General features: G+C 38.4%; 1 protein-coding gene across 1 annotated transcript in view; it reads left to right on the top strand.

Moving 5' to 3' along the window:
• The first annotated feature begins 12328 nt into the window (after window positions 1–12328).
• Window positions 12329–24441, top strand: part of LOC107563813 (integrin beta-1-A-like) — a 27851-nt gene continuing 15738 nt past the window's right edge. The window contains exons 1-2 of the mRNA XM_016248780.1: window positions 12329–12717; window positions 22389–22446. Coding sequence (XP_016104266.1) covers window positions 22389–22446 — 58 coding nt within the window. The 5' untranslated portion in view covers window positions 12329–12717. The remainder of the gene's footprint in view (window positions 12718–22388; window positions 22447–24441) is intronic.

Here is a 24441-nt window from a genome sequence, read left to right as displayed (position 1 = left end):
ACTGGGTTACTGGTGTTTAGTGATGACGTGACAGAGGACAGAAGCAGACGGAAGAATTCTGAAGTGTTCAGAGACATACTCTCTGCCCAGATTCAGTCAAATGCAGCAAAGTTGACTGGACGGTGCTTCATAGTACAACTGGACAATGACCCAAAACATGCAGCAAAAGCAACCCAAGAGTTTTTGAAGGTAAAAAGGGGGATTATTCTGCAATGCCCAAGTCGATCTCCTGATCTCAACCCGATTGAGCTTGCATTTCACTCAATGAAGACAAAACTAAAGGCCGAAAGACCCACAAACAGCTGCAGTAGGCTGCAGTGAAGGCCTGGCCGAGCATCACAAAGGAGGAAACCCAGACTCTGGTGATGTCCATGAGTTCCAGACTTAAGGCAGTCATCGCCTACAAAGGATTCTCAACAAAATATTAAAAATAATTTTATTTATGATTATATTTATTTGTCCAATTACATTTGATCGCCTGGAAATGGGGGGCTGTGTATAAAATGGTTGTAATTCCTAAGCATTTTATGTTATATTTTTGTTCAACCCCTTGAATTAAAGCTTAAAATATGCACTTCAAAAATTGTTTCATACTAATTCTATTCTGGTGCCATACAGAGCCAAAATTTTGAAAATTGTGTGAGTGTCCAAAATATATGGACCTAACTGTATATAAATGTCTCTTTATTTGTTTTCTAATTTTACTAAATGGCACGTCAAAAATCTTGGTTCATAATAAATTCATTGTTTATTGTTCATTGATAAAAAATTATCTAAATATCTTTCACAACATGACTGTTTTTGAAATGCCTTATGCTTACAAGCCACTTCATATTTAATAGGACAACTTAGGATCGTTTAAACTGCCATTTTGAAAAACTGAACAGAGAAAAGAGCTGGATTTTTCCAGCTTTTTTTTTTTTTTTAGGTTAAATTATACCCTCAAGATATAGTCGACCCTAATCTTAAATAGCCGATGCCAGTGTGGTTATATTGTGTTCACCTGTTTAGCCTATAAGAGCTTAAAGCAACTGTATGTTAGGTTTTTAATTTATTTTTTTGTACCTTGAAATATCTGTTTCAAAATCATTTTGATTGTACACTTAGTACTTCTAAATGAGGCGATTTGCTTTTTTTCAATCAGACGTGCTGTGCTGTTTCCGCTTCTCTGCCACTAGATGGTGCTGCTCTATAAATTCAACGTGCCTGCAGTTTTATGTCGATGCCACTAGAGGGCAAATAATCTTCCAAATCTGAACGGCCTTTTCACGTGAGTTAACAAGATTACGTTTTGTATTATGAAACGAATTAATGTCCTTTTGTTTCAATCTTTTAAATCAGTTATTTATATGGCTAACAGGGAAGCTAGGCAGAACGCATTGTGTTGAACTGTAATGATGAAGTTCGTTGAGGCGTCGTCATGGTAACACGGTTGACTAAACGTGCGCGAGCGTGGTGCGGTTTCAAACCCAAACCGCTTCTTCAACATTTCTGCCGATCAACCACTGAGTTTGTATTTTGTGTGTGTTTGCACATTACTTCATCACAGAGAATATGTCACCACTGTTTCACTTCCTCAGAGATGCTGCCACAGATAAACCCCACAAACACACAGAGCTCAGCTCAGGCAGCTGGCCTGTGATTTGATCATTTATTTAGCCTAGAAACTCTTCTATTTATATCAAAAAAAGAAGCAGTGACATTTCACCAAATTTACAGGAGGGCCAAAACAAAAATGTACCATAGTTTGATCTGACTTTGTGTACTGATTTCAATCGTTTGTAATACAAATTGTGTACACACATGGACAGAACACTATTTTATCATTTATTCAGAAAAAAATTCAAAATTTTTTTTTATAAAAACAAAAAAGTCCTTATATCAAATTAGTTCATTGGGTGTGATTAATTTGACTAAAATATTAATCCCAGCCACTTAACTGTTTGGCAAAATGGGCGATTGAAACGTCTTTACAGATGCCTTCCCTAGTGACAAATAAATATACAAAAATGTATTTGAAATACATTTATTTCATGCTAAGTATACTACAAATCCATTTAAATGTTATTTACATATTTCTAAACCGATGTGAACTGCTTCTCAACATCAAGCCAGATGAGTTTGCTAAATTGGAACAACTAATTTTGTACTTAATGCACTTTAAATGTGCGGAAGCAGTGCTGAAGTCCAGCTAAGGATATACTGAACTATATCTGATTGTGTTGAAAGTGGAACTATTGCAAGTACTATACTTTAGGTACACTTGCAATATCTTGCATTTAAATATTATTCAAAGATCATACAATCCTCATCAATAGTGACATTAAAACACATTTTAGGCTTAATATTGAGAAATGTGCATTGTGCACAAGTAGTACTCCAAACTTTTTTAGATTTATATAAGGGTCAGAGCAGTATACTTTAAGTTCTGGAGGACATACTAAGTACTAGAATATTATACATGTTCAGAATTAAATCTAGGGTGTACTTATTTCTGCAATCCTTCATTTAAACAAAATGTACTTACAGAAAATATTGGCATATATTTAGTTCTTTTTATTAAGTATATGTTTAATATGTTAAAATGTTGCCATCTTTCCATGAATTATATTAGTGATCATTAAGAAAATACATATTTTATACTTATTCAGAGGGGGTGTGCTCATTTATGCTGTGTACTGTATATATATAAAAATACACCTTGCGTTGAAACCCAGACTCTGGTGATGTCCATGAGTTCCAGACTTAAGGCAGTCATCGCCTACAAAGGATTCTCAACAAAATATTAAAAATAATTTTATTTATGATTATATTTATTTGTCCAATTACATTTGATCGCCTGGAAATGGGGGGCTGTGTATAAAATGGTTGTAATTCCTAAGCATTTTATGTTATATTTTTGTTCAACCCCTTGAATTAAAGCTTAAAATATGCACTTCAAAAATTGTTTCATACTAATTCTATTCTGGTGCCATACAGAGCCAAAATTTTGAAAATTGTGTGAGTGTCCAAAATATACGGACCTAACTGTATATAAATGTCTCTTTATTTGTTTTCTAATTTTACTAAATGGCACGTCAAAAATCTTGGTTCATAATAAATTCATTGTTTATTGTTCATTGATAAAAAATTATCTAAATATCTTTCACAACATGACTGTTTTTGAAATGCCTTATGCTTACAAGCCACTTCATATTTAATAGGACAACTTAGGATCGTTTAAACTGCCATTTTGAAAAACTGAACAGAGAAAAGAGCTGGATTTTTCCAGCTTTTTTTTTTTTTTTAGGTTAAATTATACCCTCAAGATATAGTCGACCCTAATCTTAAATAGCCGATGCCAGTGTGGTTATATTGTGTTCACCTGTTTAGCCTATAAGAGCTTAAAGCAACTGTATGTTAGGTTTTTAATTTATTTTTTTGTACCTTGAAATATCTGTTTCAAAATCATTTTGATTGTACACTTAGTACTTCTAAATGAGGCGATTTGCTTTTTTTCAATCAGACGTGCTGTGCTGTTTCCGCTTCTCTGCCACTAGATGGTGCTGCTCTATAAATTCAACGTGCCTGCAGTTTTATGTCGATGCCACTAGAGGGCAAATAATCTTCCAAATCTGAACGGCCTTTTCACGTGAGTTAACAAGATTACGTTTTGTATTATGAAACGAATTAATGTCCTTTTGTTTCAATCTTTTAAATCAGTTATTTATATGGCTAACAGGGAAGCTAGGCAGAACGCATTGTGTTGAACTGTAATGATGAAGTTCGTTGAGGCGTCGTCATGGTAACACGGTTGACTAAACGTGCGCGAGCGTGGTGCGGTTTCAAACCCAAACCGCTTCTTCAACATTTCTGCCGATCAACCACTGAGTTTGTATTTTGTGTGTGTTTGCACATTACTTCATCACAGAGAATATGTCACCACTGTTTCACTTCCTCAGAGATGCTGCCACAGATAAACCCCACAAACACACAGAGCTCAGCTCAGGCAGCTGGCCTGTGATTTGATCATTTATTTAGCCTAGAAACTCTTCTATTTATATCAAAAAAAGAAGCAGTGACATTTCACCAAATTTACAGGAGGGCCAAAACAAAAATGTACCATAGTTTGATCTGACTTTGTGTACTGATTTCAATCGTTTGTAATACAAATTGTGTACACACATGGACAGAACACTATTTTATCATTTATTCAGAAAAAAATTCAAAAAAAATTTTTATAAAAAAAAAAAAGTCCTTATATCAAATTAGTTCATTGGGTGTGATTAATTTGACTAAAATATTAATCCCAGCCACTTAACTGTTTGGCAAAATGGGCGATTGAAACGTCTTTACAGATGCCTTCCCTAGTGACAAATAAATATACAAAAATGTATTTGAAATACATTTATTTCATGCTAAGTATACTACAAATCCATTTAAATGTTATTTACATATTTCTAAACCGATGTGAACTGCTTCTCAACATCAAGCCAGATGAGTTTGCTAAATTGGAACAACTAATTTTGTACTTAATGCACTTTAAATGTGCGGAAGCAGTGCTGAAGTCCAGCTAAGGATATACTGAACTATATCTGATTGTGTTGAAAGTGGAACTATTGCAAGTACTATACTTTAGGTACACTTGCAATATCTTGCATTTAAATATTATTCAAAGATCATACAATCCTCATCAATAGTGACATTAAAACACATTTTAGGCTTAATATTGAGAAATGTGCATTGTGCACAAGTAGTACTCCAAACTTTTTTAGATTTATATAAGGGTCAGAGCAGTATACTTTAAGTTCTGGAGGACATACTAAGTACTAGAATATTATACATGTTCAGAATTAAATCTAGGGTGTACTTATTTCTGCAATCCTTCATTTAAACAAAATGTACTTACAGAAAATATTGGCATATATTTAGTTCTTTTTATTAAGTATATGTTTAATATGTTAAAATGTTGCCATCTTTCCATGAATTATATTAGTGATCATTAAGAAAATACATATTTTATACTTATTCAGAGGGGGTGTGCTCATTTATGCTGTGTACTGTATATATATAAAAATACACCTTGCGTTAGGCTAACCGAGACTTGTCATTTGCACTTATATATTGTTGCTCTTTTGTTAGTTTTGACTGCTTTTATTGTCCTCATTTGTAAGTCGCTTTGGATAAAAGCGTCTGCTAAATGTAAATGTATGTAATACAAGTATAGAGTGATATGTCAGTAAATAGACAATAAATAAAGCAAATAAAATGTTAATAGATTTGAACTATGAAATAAATGTATTTTCAATACAGTATATTACTATTTTACTAGGGTTTGTAATAAAAAAAAATATGATAGCAAATACCATTAACTGAATGATACTGAAGTAATGAATTGCATAACTAATTACTATTAAGAATCAGAATAATAATAATCCCTTCTCTGCATTCTCTCTCTTGTGGCTAAACAGTAACTGAGTACCTATATGCGAGTTATTGGTTACTACCAGCTTGCTAGCTACACCTCACTGACATTGAATGCTGGATATTTTAATTTTCTCCATCATCATCCAGCTCGTTGTCACAAAATAAGCTTAATAATACATCTTCAGTAGTTAAAAACTGCTGTCTTCTCATGGTTGACCTACTGTGTAAACCATTTTGACTCATGTGCTATCCACAGGCTTTACCCTCAATACATTTCTCAATGCCAAAGTGGCGTAAAAGAGCTGTGTGTTTCGTTGTGAAAGCGAAACTACTTTGTTTGGTCTTCCAAAAGAGGATGATATCCGCTTCGTCAAGCCTAGAGCTGATCTGTGCTGGTCGCTGAGGGAATACATCAACTTAGTGCTGTGGATCTCAATAAATATGAGAGGTGCCCTTTTTTTTCACTTGAGCCCCTGCCCCTCAAAATGTCTGTGCACGTCCCTGCTGGGACATGTGATCTCGTTCCAGTTAACCGTCATCATTGTCCGTCTATAAACACTGACTCATATGGCTGACATATTTCTTTCCACAAACAGTCAAACTCTAGTACACCATCATATCTATCCATAGACTGACTGTCATCTGCTCGACTCCTCTCCCAACCGTTCTTCATTCCCCCTTCTCCTTCTCCCTCTCCCTCTTTCTCAGGAATGTCCTAAATGTGAACTGCTTCTCAACATCAAGCCAGATGAAGTCCAGTCATTCCACAGCTATTTTTAGAGTAAACTGGCGAGCTCACTGTCAAAGATCATTAAAACAAAACAAGACAAAAACAACCTAAAACTGTTGTTATGAACAACGCAAAGTTGCTGAAGAAGAGAACATTTGTCATAAACTTATATGACCACTATTAGGCTAACTAAAACAATTAAATTCATATAGCCTATGATTTTTTTTTTTAATTCCAATATGATTTTAAAATACCTTATTCCGTTTGTCACAGGAGTGCTGGATGATTACTCATGTACAGCAAATTAAATAATTTCAGAATTTAAAAAAGTTGAGGGAACTTACTGAGAACGTTCTGGGAAAATACTGGGAATGTTCTCCCAACAGGCAACGTTCTGTTTATGTAAAGAAACCTTTCCTGTCTTATTGGGAACATTTTAGGAATGTTAGTTTCTAGTTCCCAGAACGTTCCCAAAACTAACTCTCTGTTGTTTAGCCAGGAAAGGTTTCTTTACGTAGATGTTTGGAAAACTTTCCCCTAACATTCCCAGTATTTTCCCAAAACTTTCTGGGAACCAAACATTTTTCAAATATGATTTTATATTCAAACATGGTTTTAAAATATCTTATTCAGCTTATATTTAGTTTTTCCTGCTTAATCAGATCTGAATGTTGTTGTATAGGCCTACCATCTACAATGTCTTGATTGTAGATAAAGCTAGTCAACTAGCTCTTTACTGGTATAGTTCACTTATTTAAATTAGATTAGAGAGAGAGAGAGCATTTTCAAATCATATTTGAATTTCACACACAAGAGGTAGCTAAAAGAATGCTGATGTAAAGTTTCTCTAAACAGGAAATGCATTGAAGTATATTTTCACACCTTCAGGCTCTGTTTGCTTGCAAAGCAGGTGGTGTTTCCCACAGCATTTGCCCTTTATCGTGACAGTTTCAGGGTTATTTAAAGGCATTGGGCCTTTGTTGCATTTACTGCTTTTCGCTGTTTGCTCATTGTTCAGCTCAATGGACTCAGTCATGAGTAAGAATTCAATTAGTTGCTCATAGCAAAGAAAATCATCTTGCTGCCATAAACCTGACATTTCCTCAGTAGTATGAGTTCTTATCACTGTTTAGGCTAGTCAAGGTGAGTAATGACGTCTAATAATTCAGTCTTGTATGGGACACACCTTGCCAACTTCAGAAAGGAAAAATACGGGACAATCGCATTGTCCATGAACTTCCGTCTGCAACCATCAGAGGTCACCCTTTCCATTACATTGACTCTCGCACTACACCTACTGTTGCTTATCATCCCGGACTACATATCCCATCATTCATTGCACTGATTGGATTGCACACAGCTGTTTCACATCACTCACTCACTATATAACACTCACTCAAACTACCATTCACTGCCGAGTATTGCTTAGCCTGTTAGTTTTCCTAGTTCCTGTTATCCTGCCCGTGTTTCCTTGTTTTGCCTTGTCAATTTTCTCGGTTCTGATCTTTGCCTGTCTCCCTGGATTTATCCCTCTAGTCTCACCCCTGTGATTCTGTCTGCCGATCGTCGACCTACGCTAGCCCTAGGACTATTCTTGTGTTTTGCCCGCCATATACCTGTTTGCCATTGTTCGACCCTGCCTGTTATGACCACGTCTCTGTCTTCTGTTCAGAATAAAGCTTGCACATGGATCCACATGTCTCACGTCTCTGTCGCCCCGTTACACGCATAGCCTATATATATATATATATATAGCCTATATAACTTAGATTTAATATGTGTTGCTTTGGTGCTTGACTTTTTTTTTTTATTGGTCATTTTGTGTTTCAAGTATAAGGTCCAAGGTTAAGAATATGCTAGTTACTTCAAAGTTAAAAAAAAAAAAAATTCTCTATTTTACAACATTACAATAGTGAAAGACGGCTTCCCTTATTGATCACGTCTCCTGTAGATTGCATGTTTTCTTGCGCGGCTGGATGTTAGACTCGTGAAAAATAATCAAGTTGTTTGTATTTGCCAAAACTGATTTACTGAAGTCAAAACACGGACGGAATTGGCGTTAGCGCGAGCGCCGCTTGCTGTGAGGCGGGAGCGACCAGCCGGTTTTCCCGCGGAATTTGGCTACTTTAACACTGTTGCCGCGGGTTGTTTTTCATGTCCGGGGATTTAAAGGGTTAGTTCACCCAAAAATGAAAATTAGCCCATAAATTACTCACTCAAGTCATCCTAGGTGTATATGACTTTCTTCTTTCAGACGAATCCAGTCGGAGTTATATTAAAAATTGTCTTTGATCTTTCAAGCTGTTTCATGGCACTCAGCGGGTGTTGCATGCATCAGTCCAAAAGCACTTAATTAAAATGCACCCATCCACAAAAAAAAGTCTCACACGGCTCCAGGGGGTGAGCAAATGCCTTCTGTAGCGAATCAATGCTTTTTTGTAAGAAAAATATCCATATTCAAAATGTAATAATCACTTTTTTATATAACTCTGACTGGATTCGTCTGAAAGAAGAAAGTCATATACACCTAAGATGACTTGAGAGTGAGTAATTTATGGGATAATTTTCATTTTTGGGTGGACTAACCCTTTAAGCGACCCCAATACCGGGATATTTAGCCCCTAAAATGCGAATTTTACCAGGGGAGCCCCACCAAAAAGGTGTATTTTACCCTACCGGAATGCGATTTTTACTGGGGGATCCCCCTTGAAACGCACTGGTCCCGTTTTGGGCTAGTTTTGAGTAACAATTGGGCAGGTTTTGTTGTGAAAACCTGGCAACCCTGACCAGCCGTCAGAGGGTTACGCAGCCTTCCTCGAACAGTTATGTTCACGATTTCTGATTTAGGCCTACTTAACGTAGGCTAGGCCTATATAACCTACTGCGTGAGGGTGCTGTGACTGGATGATGATAGGTGTCGGTGATCATTCTCAAGTGATCAGCATTCAGCACTGTTGCTGTTGTATCAGTCAGTGGTTAGCAGTCAAGAAACGGGACAAGGGAGGTCACGTACGGGACACAAAAATTAAGCCCAATATACGGGACGGTTGGCAACCCTAGACACACCGTAAACCGTCCAAACTCGCTCGCTCTGACTGAGCCTTGACCAGCAGTAAAACAGTGCTGAGCTGGATTTTTCATAAAAGTAAACAAAATAGCTTTCTGTCTGTGAACCTTGAGCCTAGCTGTATCTACAATCAAGACAGATGATACACGGCCATAATCAGATCTGATTAAACTATAAATGTGGCTCATGTGTTATGAGAGAGGGAGAGAGAACTTTCAGTGTTTCTGCTATTGTTTGGTTATTTCCTTTCACAGCTGCACATACTTTGAGTTTAAAGTATCAGGTACGTTTGTGAAACCACAAACGTCTCAACATATAACACAGGATGAAATGCGGGATCACCCGAGACGTTCACATCCGGTAAAAGGGGGAAAAGTCTGTAACTGATCTGAGACAAAACTGTCGAGCCTGTGTTAACCGGGTTATGACTACTCGGGCTTCATTCGTGAAAGAATTGATGTTTTTGAACGAATCTTTGAAATGAACGAATCATTGTTCACGTCCATATTCTGAGACCATTTTGTATCTTAGTATCAACGTCAAGCCTTCTTGAAGCTTATGACTGCCTTCCTGCATTTAAAGAATGAATCTAGAATTCGGTAATACTTTTAAATTCCTAACATAATCATTTTACTCTCAGCACAAGCAAATTAATAAACATCGTTTCGTTCTGCATTTCGAATAAAAAACGAGGATTTCTGCAAAAAGAACACAATTAAAATGACATAACGTTATTTAAATCATTCAACAGCTTCCAAAATAGAGCAATAGTGTTGTCACTTATTGTTATTTGTGGGGAAAACTTTTATGATCTTCCTATAAGGAGATTGTATAGACACATAAATAGGCTAGACATCTTTCAGTCGACTCAGAAACTGCTTGATTCAATGACTGACTCACAACAGAAATTACGCCTACCTAGCGTAATAATGTTTATTGATTTTTTATATATAGATATCCATTATAACAAAATTAAGAAAAATATCGATAATTTGTGGGGAAAACGCTTAAATTCTCTTTCTAGTTTTTTATTTGCTCGGGTGCTGATGCAATAATGCCAAGTGTAAACACAGCCATAGACACCAGCTTGGCCAGGTTCGGAGACCAGCTTGACCAGCCTGGCCAACCATCTAAAACCAGCTGACCAGGCTGGGAGACCAGCTAAAACCAACTTGGCCAGGCTGGGAGACCAGCTGAAACCAGCTATTTCCAGCTTAAACCAGCTAAAACCAGCCTGGAAGGCCAGCTGGCCAACCAGCTAAAGCCAGCTTGGCCAGGCTGGATTTTGAAAGATTAATTACACAAGGATTAGTGTACCCATTTCTGCAGGCTTCAGACCAATGTAATGATGCTGAAATATAAAAACAAATTTTCCACTGATTAGACAATCAGTTTCATTTTAGATCTCTGTCCTATTCATCAAATCTGACTCACCCCGTTTCTGAGCAGTCCATAGCAGTTCATCGCTCTGAAATTCAAGAACTTTGTTCAGTTGCTCTGGATCAGAGAATCCATCCTGCATGTCTCTCCAGTGGTGGGTTAGAAGGTCATTGAGAACAGGGGGACAAAGGAAGTCCATCCCTGGTTGTTTATAACCCTTGGTCTTTTCTTTCCTGACACCCTGACTGCTGTCTAAAGACGACCGCCTTCTCTCTGTCAAGAATGTGGCCTTTCGATTGACAATACACGCCCCACTGCCTTGGGAGAGCATGGCTAATATTGACAATCCTTTCCACTTCTTACCTGTCTGATTTTATGGCTATTTATATCATCACTGTTGCTCTATATCTTGTATTTTTAGTACAAATGACATGTGATCAGCAGGGTAATTGCATGACAAGGGGGCCTTGATCATTGTTTTCATCAACAACACAGAGGCCAGAGAGGTCAGTTCGATAAATATGCCAGATGCACAGCTGAATGGAAGGCATTGCTGATGATATCACCACTGCACAAGACAAGAATAGAATCAAACTCTCCATTTCAACAAATCATGAGGTGCGACGGCATTGTCCTCCAATCACAGCTGACCGGGAATCTGATCCTCACCGGTGTTTTACATTGTGACCTTAATTCCAAAAGTGCCCTGAGCTGTCAACTGTAATTCCAGTGAGAAGTGAAAGGGCATCAGTTTCTCCTTGATGCAGACTATTTAGTTTATTTAACATTAACTGTGCTGATCACTGGAATTAAGTCAAAACAATTTGTTATACATAGGGCTTTAAGGGTTCTTATTGCTGTTATATGCAGTTCTTATGCAGCTGTGTAGTTGCATGTGAAAGATGTCATTAGCTGCACTTTCATGTGACCTCACATGTAACCATAAACATGGGCTGCTGAATTTAAAATATCTGGCAATGAGCTGATGACATACCTGAGTATTTAATGGCTGTACTTATGTACCATCAAATATGTTGAAGCAATGAGGACAAATTCAAGTTAATGGTTTGTTGCTTTATATTTTACAATGTGGGAGAGACAATAAACTTTAGCTTTAGAACTTTAGCTTCTCAGTTTTAGCTTTGGTTGAAGGGAACTTTATATTGCATTTTTGTTTGCCGCATATTTTTTCACAATGTGTATTACAAAAAGAACTGAAAACCCTCAGTTTAGTATTTCAGAAGGTCTACAGACTGGGAGAAATGCTGGGAGCTGTAACAATTACACACATGAAAGGGGTTCCCTGCTGGAAAAAAAACAGCTAAAACCAACCTAACCCTGGTTGGCTGGTTTTAGCTGGTCACAGCTGGTCAGTAGGCTGGTTTTTGACCACTTCTTTAGCTGGTCAGGCTGGGAAAGGTGGCCAACCAGCTAAAACCAGCTTGGCCAGGCTGGGAGACCAGCTAAAACCAGCTTAAACCAGCTAAAACCAGCCTAGCAAGGCTGGCCAGCTGACCAACCAGCTAAAACCAGCTATTTCCAGCTTAAACCAGCTAAAACCAGCCAACCAGCATAGGCTGGTTTAAGCTGTTTTTTTCAGCAGGGATGGCTCGCTCATAATATACAAAACCCTAATCACTTGAGTAGAAAGTCGCTGAATCAATTGATTTGCGAAATTTAAAAGAGTTGAATCACTTGATGAGTCAATTGAATCCGAATCCTAACCACTAGTTTGTTCGCGTCGTTCGCAGTGTGGATGGGGTGTTAGCATTATTTCCTGTGGGCGGAGGATGGGAGAGGCTTGCCACTGCAAACCCATCTCACAGTGAGACCACAGACCCACACGCATTAACTGCCCGGACCGAGGACACGCCGTGGAAGGGCGAGCTGGACTCTCTGCCCACATTTAGTCATTTATCTGCCCCTTTGTTAGTTGTAGGCAAGAGAATCGCGTGTTTTAGTTACTTGATAACCAGCTGTTGATTCAGAGTAGCCCACGGAAACAAAGACGCCTCAGACACGGGCGAGCAACTGGACTGTTGGACCAAACGCTGCCGGAGGGTTATTTCCACAGCAAATGTGGTTTTAAAAGAGCACCCGATAGCTTGATAAATCGGCGGGGACACGTGTTAAGGTAAGGAACATAAAAATATCACTTTTTATGAAACTTTAGTGCCAGAACTGTTTGTTGAATGTAATATTTCTAAGGGATTTTGAGCTTAAGGGTTTGATCTGGAGAGTGATCTTGGGTTAAGAACTTTGGGTGGGGATGTCCCATCCTTTGCACTTCAAAGGACAGACGTGGATCTGCCCCAAAACGGGATTCACAGATCATATGCGAACAATGTCCCTTCAGGCTATGCCTTTCCCAAAGGTCTGTTATCTTGTATCTATTTGTCGCGTCTTATGTGTCCACAACATCTGTTGTAAGTCATCCACTCCAGGCCTGAGAGAGAGAGTCCCGGCGGGTCCGAGGGGGGCTGTGGGGGTTGAACAATGCTTTATTTGGTAGTCGCTTGTGTAAATGTGCCTCCCTGGAAGTCGAAAGGATGTAGCCGTTTTTTACGCGAGTCATGATCCTGTTTGGGGCATGCTGAACACATTAGACCACCAATGATTTAACTGATATGAACGCACCGAGAGGTCATATTGTGCCTCAAAGCGCATTGACTGGGAGAAGTTTGGCGTTGTTACAGCGCTGCATTTAATGTTATTTAAGGGATCGTGCTATGTTAGGAGAAATTGGATCATGGCATTAGACACGGACAGCGCTGTGAAGTGCTTTCGGCTCAGTTTTACAAGGAAACATCCCGCAGCGGATCTGCATTAAAACTCTCACATCCTACATATTCAGGTCACGTGATCGTGTGAAAGAATGTTGTATTTTTTTTGCCGGATGTCTTAAAGGTGTCCTCATTAAAAGGTTTCCGATATAAAAATAAAAGAATAGTGCTTTTGAAATATATTTTAAAGGTACACAAACATAACACAAAGATTCCATTCATATCAGTAGCCTGATAAAAGCTGCTTTATTATACTGAGCGGGTCGCCTCATCTGGGCAACATCACGTGACCAGCTGAATATCGTCTTTGGTTGAACTCTTTTGCTCCTTAATTAATCTTGGCTGACTGAAAATAGCACATTCCTGCAATATCCACAACAAAAAAAAAAAAAACATGTGGGTGAGTACTAAAGTTCAGACTGTTTTAACCTACAAAATTAACCGTGGTTTTATTATAGTAAAAGTGTAGTCGCCATGTTGTTGTTGTTGTTGTTGTTTTGGTGTATTGATTACCATTTGTTGTATTAGGGATGCACCGATACCACTTTTTTCAGAATGAGTCCGATACCGATACTTTCATTTTTGGTACTCGACGATACCGATACCTGTATTTTCACAGCATTTGTAATTTCTTTTAAATATTGGGTACAGAAACAAAATAATAGTAATGATAATAATATGAATCATGTTATTTGGCTTCATTTAGCAAACAGATATTACCTTCAGTTATTTCCACACTTAATTATAACTGTTAAAATGTATTGTATAAGCTTTTGTTACTTTCACTGTTCATTTTAATGGCGCATTAGAGCTGCTCCATTGCAGCAGCTCAATACTGTAACACGCGTACTATTTTAGTGATGTAATTTGCATCACGCACAGTGTACACAGACCCTCGCGTACGAATAAAAACCGAAGTATACTTTGGCCTTAAAGCAAGCTAAACATACGCAGCGCGCACACGTTTGTATTGGTGCAGAATGAGAGACACTTACAGCCTAGCGCATTTCACCCAGTCTGCTAGTTTCACTTCTGCTTTAAATAAAGTTGTGTATGCCTGACGTTTAAAATAAATGCTGTTTATAGTGAATGCCCCTATAATTTGTTTGTTTTATATTTACGATTTAGTTTTAATCCAAATGCATGCGCTAATGGAGCGAACAGCAATCAAGATCTTGCAACAGAAGTGCGCCCTCTCGGACTCTCTCTCTCTCTCTCGCTCGCTCTCTCTTGCTCTCCTTACCGTCAAATAAATTCAGTAACTTGTGCATTGTTTTACTTACTCTCTTTTGACATATCCGACCGAACTACAAACTTTCCAGTGATGTCTGTGAGATATTCACTCGACAAGCTCGCGCATCTGTGCAGCCGCGCGTTCAATCCACTCAGTGCGCTCTGCTTATCAGCTTGGACACATCCGCTATACAGGCGTGAATATTGAATGTTTAACATTATATTAATTACTTACATGTACTTCGTAGACATCCTTAATCTCTAATAACTCCATTCTACTCCCTGTTGTTCTGTTTTCAGTGTTTCTTTTTCTGGACACGGCTCTATTCACACACTGTTTGGTATCGGCTTTTGGTATCGGGGCATTTTTACGAGTACAAGTACAGGAGCGCAGTATCGGGCCCGATACCGATACCAGTATCGGTATCGGTGCATCCCTAATTTGTATAACCAAAGTTTTACTACAAATACCATGGTTAAACTATGGTTAGGGTAGCAAAACCATGGTTAATTTGTGGTTAGTAACCATGTTTTTTCCTGTAAATTTTCATAATTTTTTTTCCGACTAGTGTAGTGTCGTAATATAAAGTTTGTTGTTTGTCTCTTATCCTCACAGAACCTATAGAAATACCATGGTAACCACAGTCTCTAACATTGTTACTACAGCTGTTGTTACTACAATATAAAATGGGAACTTGGTGTCAGCCACCACAAAAAGAACAGGGGCAAAATTCAAAGCTTAGTACACTGTTTGAAGGAAGTCCATATTGTTTATGTTGTTGTTGTTGTTGTTGTTTTGGTGTATTGATTACCATTTGTATTAGGGATGCACCGATACCACTTTTTTCAGAATGAGTCCGATACCGATACTTTCATTTTTGGTACTCGACGATACCGATACCTGTATTTTCACAGCATTTGTAATTTCTTTTAAATATTGGGTACAGAAACAAAATAATAGTAATGATAATAATATGAATCATGTTATTTGGCTTCATTTAGCAAACAGATATTACCTTCAGTTATTTCCACACTTAATTATAACTGTTAAAATGTATTGTATAAGCTTTTGTTACTTTCACTGTTCATTTTAATGGCGCATTAGAGCTGCTCCATTGCAGCAGCTCAATACTGTAACACGCGTACTATTTTAGTGATGTAATTTGCATCACGCACAGTGTACACAGACCCTCGCGTACGAATAAAAACCGAAGTATACTTTGGCCTTAAAGCAAGCTAAACATACGCAGCGCGCACACGTTTGTATTGGTGCAGAATGAGAGACACTTACAGCCTAGCGCATTTCACCCAGTCTGCTAGTTTCACTTCTGCTTTAAATAAAGTTGTGTATGCCTGACGTTTAAAATAAATGCTGTTTATAGTGAATGCCCCTATAATTTGTTTGTTTTATATTTACGATTTAGTTTTAATCCAAATGCATGCGCTAATGGAGCGAACAGCAATCAAGATCTTGCAACAGAAGTGCGCCCTCTCGGACTCTCTCTCTCTCTCTCGCTCGCTCTCTCTTGCTCTCCTTACCGTCAAATAAATTCAGTAACTTGTGCATTGTTTTACTTACTCTCTTTTGACATATCCGACCGAACTACAAACTTTCCAGTGATGTCTGTGAGATATTCACTCGACAAGCTCGCGCATCTGTGCAGCCGCGCGTTCAATCCACTCAGTGCGCTCTGCTTATCAGCTTGGACACATCCGCTATACAGGCGTGAATATTGAATGTTTAACATTATATTAATTACTTACATGTACTTCGTAGACATCCTTAATCTCTAATAACTCCATTCTACTCCCTGTTGTTCTGTTTTCAGTGTTTCTTTTTCTGGACACGGCTCTATTCACACACTGTTTGGTATCGGCTTTTGGTATCGGGGCATTTTTACGAGTACAAGTACAGGAGCGCAGTATCGGGCCCGATACCGATACCAGTATCGGTATCGGTGCATCCCTAATTTGTATAACCAAAGTTTTACTACAAATACCATGGTTAAACTATGGTTAGGGTAGCAAAACCATGGTTAATTTGTGGTTAGTAACCATGTTTTTTCCTGTAAATTTTCATAATTTTTTTTCCGACTAGTGTAGTGTCGTAATATAAAGTTTGTTGTTTGTCTCTTATCCTCACAGAACCTATAGAAATACCATGGTAACCACAGTCTCTAACATTGTTACTACAGCTGTTGTTACTACAATATAAAATGGGAACTTGGTGTCAGCCACCACAAAAAGAACAGGGGCAAAATTCAAAGCTTAGTACACTGTTTGAAGGAAGTCCATATTGTTTATGATTAAGTGGTAGCAGTAAATGTGGTATCTGTGTTATTGTGGTTGAAATATCAGGGATTTTTTTATTTGAAAAGGCTAAAATTATTTTAAAAATTATAATAGATGTAATAAATAATATCTTTTTCTTTATGAGTACCAACTCTATGCAAAGATTTTTGGAAAATTCTTATCACAAATGACTAGAGTCATGGAAATTAATGGTAACTTTTTTTTAGCATGGATGGATGGTTTTGTTTTCTGTTGTCTTTTAGGATAGAGAAGATGATAAAATATGTTTTGCAGTTCTGTTCTCTGAAATATCTCTCTTTCTTTTTTTTTGGAAAGAGTGAATTTTAACTGCAGAGGGGTGTGGCTGTTTTTTCTGAAGCTCCTATCCCTGATTGAAACAAAGCAGTTTGCTCTCATATAAAAAGAAAAAGAAATGGCAGGCTGTGGCTCCTCCTGTGTGTTTGTGTGTGCATGTGTGCGCACGTTTGTGTCTGTGTAATGCTCTGTTATTAACAGCATAGTCTCTTACCACATAAGATAAGAAAGAGGTTGGATCTGAACAGGATCACTGTTACACTCGGATGTATGTCATAATACAGAATAAAATATCAGTTGCTACTTGCATTTCATCATTTCACACCTACTTTATTGCAGGTGTTCAGGGTCAGCTATTATGCGAAGCATCTATATAAGTAGGGTGCCATGTAACCTGCTATTGTGGATATTACTGATAAAGGACAGTGTGGGTGTAAAGGTGGGTGAGAGATGGAGTCAGAATGTGTCGATTGTTTGATTCCGATATGAATGCTGTGTTCCAGACTGGCCCTTTGACTCACTTCCTGTCGTCCCCTCTGTTATGACACATTAACAATGAGACGGGATGGGGGAAGGGATTTGAAGACAAATTGCTCATTATAATCTAAAAGAGTCCAGAGTTTTTTAGACTTTTCTAAAAGTGCTTAGATGGACCAAAAGTATTTGACTTTGTGTTTGCTGTAATAGTCACAGTTTACTGTGAGGAGGAGTATTACAGTCTAGTTTAAAGCTAAAGTTTTTTTTTCTGTAGCATTGAACAGAGGTTTAAAAAATAACTATAAAGTTCGTCAAGATAGACTTTGAGCCTGACAAGAAAGTTTGAAGTATTTTGAAAACCTTAACCTCAAGTTTGAAGGTTTTTTATTTTGAATTGGTTTCAAAACCAACGGAGTAACTGTTGATAGATACAAAAATATGCTTTCACATGTGTTATTATCTGTGAATTATATGCTATCATATCTATTTAATTGTTCATTATGTTCATAGCACAAATTATGCCCAATGAGTAACATGGTAAAGATCAATAGAGGGTCTGGATTTACAATAAAATAATTTCCCAAACACTCCCCTGTCTGTCATTGTTCAGAAAGAAAAGGTCCCGCCCCAAACTCACACCATTTAGAAGATGATATGTCTGGCTGCTCAAATTGATAATGCCGCAGTGTTTTGCTTAAGGAGAAATCAAAGCCTTGCTTATAGTATTTTAAAAGTGATGCTGTACCTTTAATGTATTGGGAAGATACCTTCACTGCAGTGTCTGTCGGTCATCGTCTGTGGTAAATAATCGCCCGTCACTTAGCAATGTGTGTCACGGAGGGGGATTGGCAGGGTGAGGCAGTTCAATTATGGAAATTGCCGCCCTGCTGTGGAGGGGTTAATGGCCACTCTGTGCGTGTTTGTCTTGACAGTTACTTAAATCAGCAGGTAGTGGATAACCGAGAACAGCCATTTAAGAATTCCTGTTTAAAAGCAACCGAAAACACACTGCTGAAGCTCCGGCTGAAAGAGGCATAAAGCTTTTTCACATCTTTATGTGTTTGTATTAGTGGTGCTTGCATTCTGTATTGAAAGAGATGCAATTTAAAGACTCTTATGAGCTGGTTCTTCCTAATGAATCAAAAACATGCGACTAGTAGCCTATAGTTGCTTTGTTTCAAAACGGACATGACTGAAAATGACTCTCACTGAAATATAGGCTTATGTAAAATGTCTCTCTTCCCGCAGTGTTTGTGCTATTGAATGAATGGTGCATATACCTCACTTACAATTTCACTTGTTTTTCACAGAACTCAAAAAGATTGAATTGAATTACAGTTTATGCACACTTGTAAGAATCAAAGAAGCTCCAAGCAGCTGAAGGAGTGTTTTCTCTCTCACTCACTCACTCACTCACACACACACACGCACACACACATTAGATTTACATCTAGATACACACCCAGACCTCAGGGCTGTATTTTCATGGCCTTGACACTCAATGGCAACGCAGCCTTAGGGAAAGCAGACAAGGCGAAATTGAGAAGCTCTCTGTCTCTCCCACACACATACTCTCTCTGAAGATAGTGTTACACAGTGCGAGAATGAAATGGCAAGCTGAAGAACCAGCTGTTTCGCAGCTTAATCTGCCTCTGTGTCAGCCAGACAGATGAAGATTTGTACATGTGGAACTGTCTAATAAATGACCAGTGAGGTCACTTTGAGGAGCTTATATTTGAAACTTGGACTACTACTGGTTTGAGATACATGGAGTCAGAGATTTTCTGCATATTACTGTTAACATGATGACATCTTTCAAAGACATTTTTCTTTAAATACTTCAGTTCATCAGCAACTGTGTTAGTGGATGTGACAGAAACCTGATTGGTTAATGTAAACAGACACTACAGTTCAAAGATTTGGGCTCAGTAAGTTTTTTTTTTTTAAGGAATCTAATACTTTTATTCAGCAAGGATGCATTAAAACAAGTGACCATAAAGACATTTTCCATTTTAAATGCTGTTCTTTGAACTTGTTTTGGCTTATCAAAGCTGCTTCTTGCTCGTCAAAAATCTTCGTTTCCATAAAAATATTAAACAGCACAACTGTTTTCAACAGTGATGGTGATAATAATAAGAAATGTTTTTTTGGCACCAAGTCTGGTTTCTCAAGGATCATGTGACACTGAAGACTTGAAGTAATGACTGCTGAAAATTCAGGTTTGTCATCAAAGAAAAATCTTTCGAACGGTAGTGTAAATTAAATCTGCCAAGTAAATGTGAGCTGGATTTGGATTTGGTTGGTGAATTTGAATTCTGTGTGGATGGTGTGAAGATGCCACAGTGAATCACCCTGAAGCTCATATGATTCTTTAGAAGGAATAACCCGGAAAACATGCTCTGACACACCAATGATGTGTTCAGATAGGAACTTCCCATGCCTGAGTCAGCAGCCTAGACTAAAATGTGTCGCTCTGTTTGTCCTTGGACATTTAAAGTGATAGTTGTATGTTCTGCTCTGAAACGGGAAGTCGTGGCCTAATGGTTAGAGAGTCGGGCTCGTAACCCAAAGGTTGCGGGTTCGAGTCTCGTACCGGCAGGAATTGTAGGTGGGGGGAGTGAATGTACAGCGCTCTCTCCCACCTTCAATACCACGACTGAGGTGCGCTTGAGCAAGGCACTGCTCCCCGGGCACCGCAGCATAAATGGCTGCCCACTGCTCCGGGTGTATGTTCACTGCTGTGTGTGCACTTTGTATGGGTTAAATGCAGAGCACTAATTCCGAGTATGGGTCACCATACTTGGCCACATGTCACGTCAAACTGCACAGTTGGCTTTGAGATAATTAATTACATTATTTACATTTACATGTGTGTGTGTGTGTATAGATGATTTTATATTATTATATATTATATTATGATGTGTTTTGTCCTGCGTCTGTTCTCTTTTTATCTCTCTGTTTTAGTTTCAGTGCCAAAGAAACAACCAGAAGTGTTAATTTTGTAATCCTGAAAGTAGGAAGAGAATTTGCATTTTTGAGTGCTGAGTGATGCACAGTAATACCTCACACTTAATTTTTTATTAAAACAAGTTGCTAAAAAGGACTGTGACTATGAAACGGATGTTAGTTTGCATGCTTTTTTATGACTCTGAAAACTATTGTTGTCCTTTTATAGCAGCTTGTTTTGAAACTTAGTTTATCAACTTTACAATTTTTGGATTGACCTGAAAATTGATGTCATGACTGAACGGCTTTATATGCACAACAAAAACTTTATTACCAAGGAAGTGCAAAATAGGTATTAAGGTAAAATATAGGTAAATAAATAACATGAAAAAAAAAACTATAAATTTAGCAATAAGGTATAAATTACATACAATGTAAGAAATAAGGGGAAAAAATAAAAACAGAGGTGCTTGTAATTTTCTTCCAAGACATTATCCTTTAACCCTAAAACACAATGCAGTATAAAATTCCAAAACAAACACATGCGATTCCAAAATTCCAAAATCAATATGAAAAGTTAAGTTGTATGTAAAATTGGTCTTTTTTCACAGACTTTAGTTAAAGTGAAGTTATAAATTACAGAGGTGTCAAAAGAATAAATATAGAAAAAATGAGTACATATGCCAAGACAAATCACTCACTGTCCTTCATGTTGTCTCTCTCACAGCTCACACATCTGTGGAATTAGTGAACGGCACCAGTGTACTGAAAGAAGCACTGTTTGCTTATCTTCAAGTGTTCACAGGTCTCTTGTGTGTGTGTGTTTGTGTAGATAGAGTAACGGTTGAGTCTACTGCAGTTCACCCACCCGTCCAGTCTCAACAGCACACATGCCTGTGTTTTGAACAAAGAAATATGAGTTTGTGTTGATATCATTCATGTCACATGTATCGTGTGCTTCAGAACAGCTGGAGTTTTGCTGGATTTGCCCCTGCTGTGTGTGTGTATTTCTCATGCTGGATTGTGAAAAGTAGCTCATCTGTGACTGAAGTGTTGTTTTGTATGCTAAGTAACGGCATTGTGTGTTTGTACTCACTGTCATTCCTAATAAGGCCAAATCCGCAGTGTTTGGCACTGGTGTCTGTACACTAGACAGATTGAGGCAAAAGGACCTCCTCCTCTTTGTTTCATCAGTGAGGTGTTTCATGGAAAGAGCAGATCCATCTTCTTACCAAATATGGGAGTAGAGTCTCTCTCTTTTTCTGGATGTCTGTGTGTACTTGTTTGACTTGCCCAAAGTAAAACGTTCTGTGTGTCTCTTTGCTGACAAGTAATAATAAATAGGCCTTAACTTGCTCTGTAATATTTGACTTCACAGTATGTGGTTGTAAAACGTTAACCGCAGGTTACTGCAGTAGGTCTGTCTGACCCTGTAGTACAGTCACTTTAGATAAGAAGCTGTCTGCTATATGAAGAATCTCTGTCTGCAGTTCTGTGCAAGCTGTTGGAATGTTTCACTGTGACCATGCATTTGTGCTAGGAGAAACAGGAAGTGACCTTGTAACACTCTGCCTTCACATTGAGAAGTCATAAACACATGTGCACGCCCTTTCGTCTAAGTGTTACAGTGTTTTTCACTGCTATTGGTTTAGTCAAAATGCTCCATATTTAATTAAATTCTTCTTTGCAGAAATATTATTATAAATATTTAATTGTTTATATAGTTGTTGTTTTTTAAATGTTCTTGTGTTGTTTTCAGATGGACGTGAGGCTGCTCCTGATTTCAGTTCTTCTGGGACTCAGCAGGGCACAACTAGGTAAGAACTTCAGATTTTAAAAGCATCAGATATACAGTGGGGTTCAATAGTCTGAGGCCACTAGTGAAAATGTTTCTATTGTGTGTTTTATTATCCATCCGTCCATTTTCTGTAGTGAATATATTTTATGTTGCACAGTTTTAACATATTTAGGGCCAGATTTACTAAACAGGGCAAATTAGCGTTAGAGCACAATTCCATAAAAGCGCTGATGGGAAAGGAAAATTGTGCGTGTGATTTACTGACAATGCATACGTTTAAGAACACAGACGCAGCCAGATCATTTCCATAACGACCAGCACAATCTACCAGGAGCAGCGCAAATTACCACCTGCTTTAAGACTTTTCTGGGCGTAAAAAAATGGCGCAAATACCAGTAATTTGACAAGCGCAAAGGTTAGTAAATCACGTTGCGTGATTCATTTTAATACTCTCCTCCCATAAATTTTGCATCTGAAAAGTAAACTCCTACTAATGCATATTCAATAAGGTCAGGCGCACAAATAACTGTGACCACGCCTTTTCAGAGCTAATTCTTCACTGCGCATCTTTAGGAAATCCTGACAGTACAATTTTAACGCAAAAGGACCGTTGGATATATGATCTAGAGCCCGACCGATATGGGTTTTTTTTGGGGAGCCGATATGATACCGATATTAGGGAGTAAAAAAATATATATTATTTACGATATTTTTTGTGTATATTATAGTACAGTACCAGTCAAAAGTTATGCAAAAAATTATAAAAACAGGAAGGGGGCAAAAACCTTTTCACGGCACTTTACATAAACACATTTTTTGCAATGATCACTAAAATGTGGTGATCATACACTTATAATGACGTGACAAAGATACGCAATGGAGGCAGGGCATTTAACAATTTAACAAACTTTATTATCCAAAATGAATCTGACATCAGTGCACTGAACAGTAAAGTTGAAGTTCATTCAACTTCAATTCAATTCCATTAAACTTTATTCCTTTGAAGTTTATTTCACTTCGGAACATTCATTCACGGATTTGCAGTACTGTCTTCACACACAGACAAAACTTACTAGAGAAGTGTGACATAATATACCTCTGTAAATAAATACAATATCAATTCATGTCTTGCGCACTTTAATGCCCTTTGAATGTAACGTGTACGTTCTTTTGGAACTGGAATCATGGCGGAATGTCATGTTTCATTTCGAACTTACGGTCGAATAAGACAATGCTTGAATGCTGCTGCCTGAACAAGAGACCTCCTTACTGAAGTGAAAGTGTTGACTGGTGTCACTATCTCGCGAATGCGCTAGCGGATCTCCACCAAATTCGGGGGATCCCTTCAGCTCGAGGAGCCCTCTCGAGCGCCACCCTCCGCGCGTCGGTAGCCCCCCCGGGTTCGCTTGATCAGTCGGTGCCGGCCTGTGAATTTAACCACCCGTAACTCCTGAGTCCCGGGGCTACCGACACGGGGGTGGTCTCATTCGGAAGCGGGCCTCTAGACGTACACTCGATTCGCATCCGAGAGGGTTCCTCGAGCTGAAGGGATCCCCCGAATTTGGTGCGGATTAGCCGCGCCATTACGGAGATATGGCCGTTCAAAGTTTCATGCCTGGAGCTGATCTGTGCTGGTTGCTGTGGGAATACATCAACTTTCACCATGGACGAAGCGGAGTTCATCCCGGGGTCGTCACATGTGGTTGCCGTTCATTCGTCGGATCCTCCGTTTGCGCCGTTCTCGACCCCGCCGCCTCAGCTCACTCTATCCCGGCCTCAGCGCACGCTAAGCCGGGGCTTCCCCTCACGCTAGGCCACTGTGTTTTTCGTTGTGAAAGTGAAACTACTTTGTTTGGTCTTCCAAAAGAGGACACGACTACAAATCAGTGGTTAAGTTGTATTTACAACACTGTTCCAGAACAGTTTAACCCAAATATCCAGATGTGTGCAGCACATTTTATGGAGGACTGTTTACTGATCCTGGGAGAGTAACGTTAGACTAAAATGCCGGCAG

This window comes from Sinocyclocheilus grahami, unplaced genomic scaffold, assembly GCF_001515645.1.
Source record: "Sinocyclocheilus grahami isolate Dianchi unplaced genomic scaffold, SAMN03320097.WGS_v1.1 scaffold890.1, whole genome shotgun sequence".
NCBI classification, from domain to species: domain Eukaryota; kingdom Metazoa; phylum Chordata; class Actinopteri; order Cypriniformes; family Cyprinidae; genus Sinocyclocheilus; species Sinocyclocheilus grahami.
This window is presented reverse-complemented; position numbering and strand designations above follow the sequence as displayed.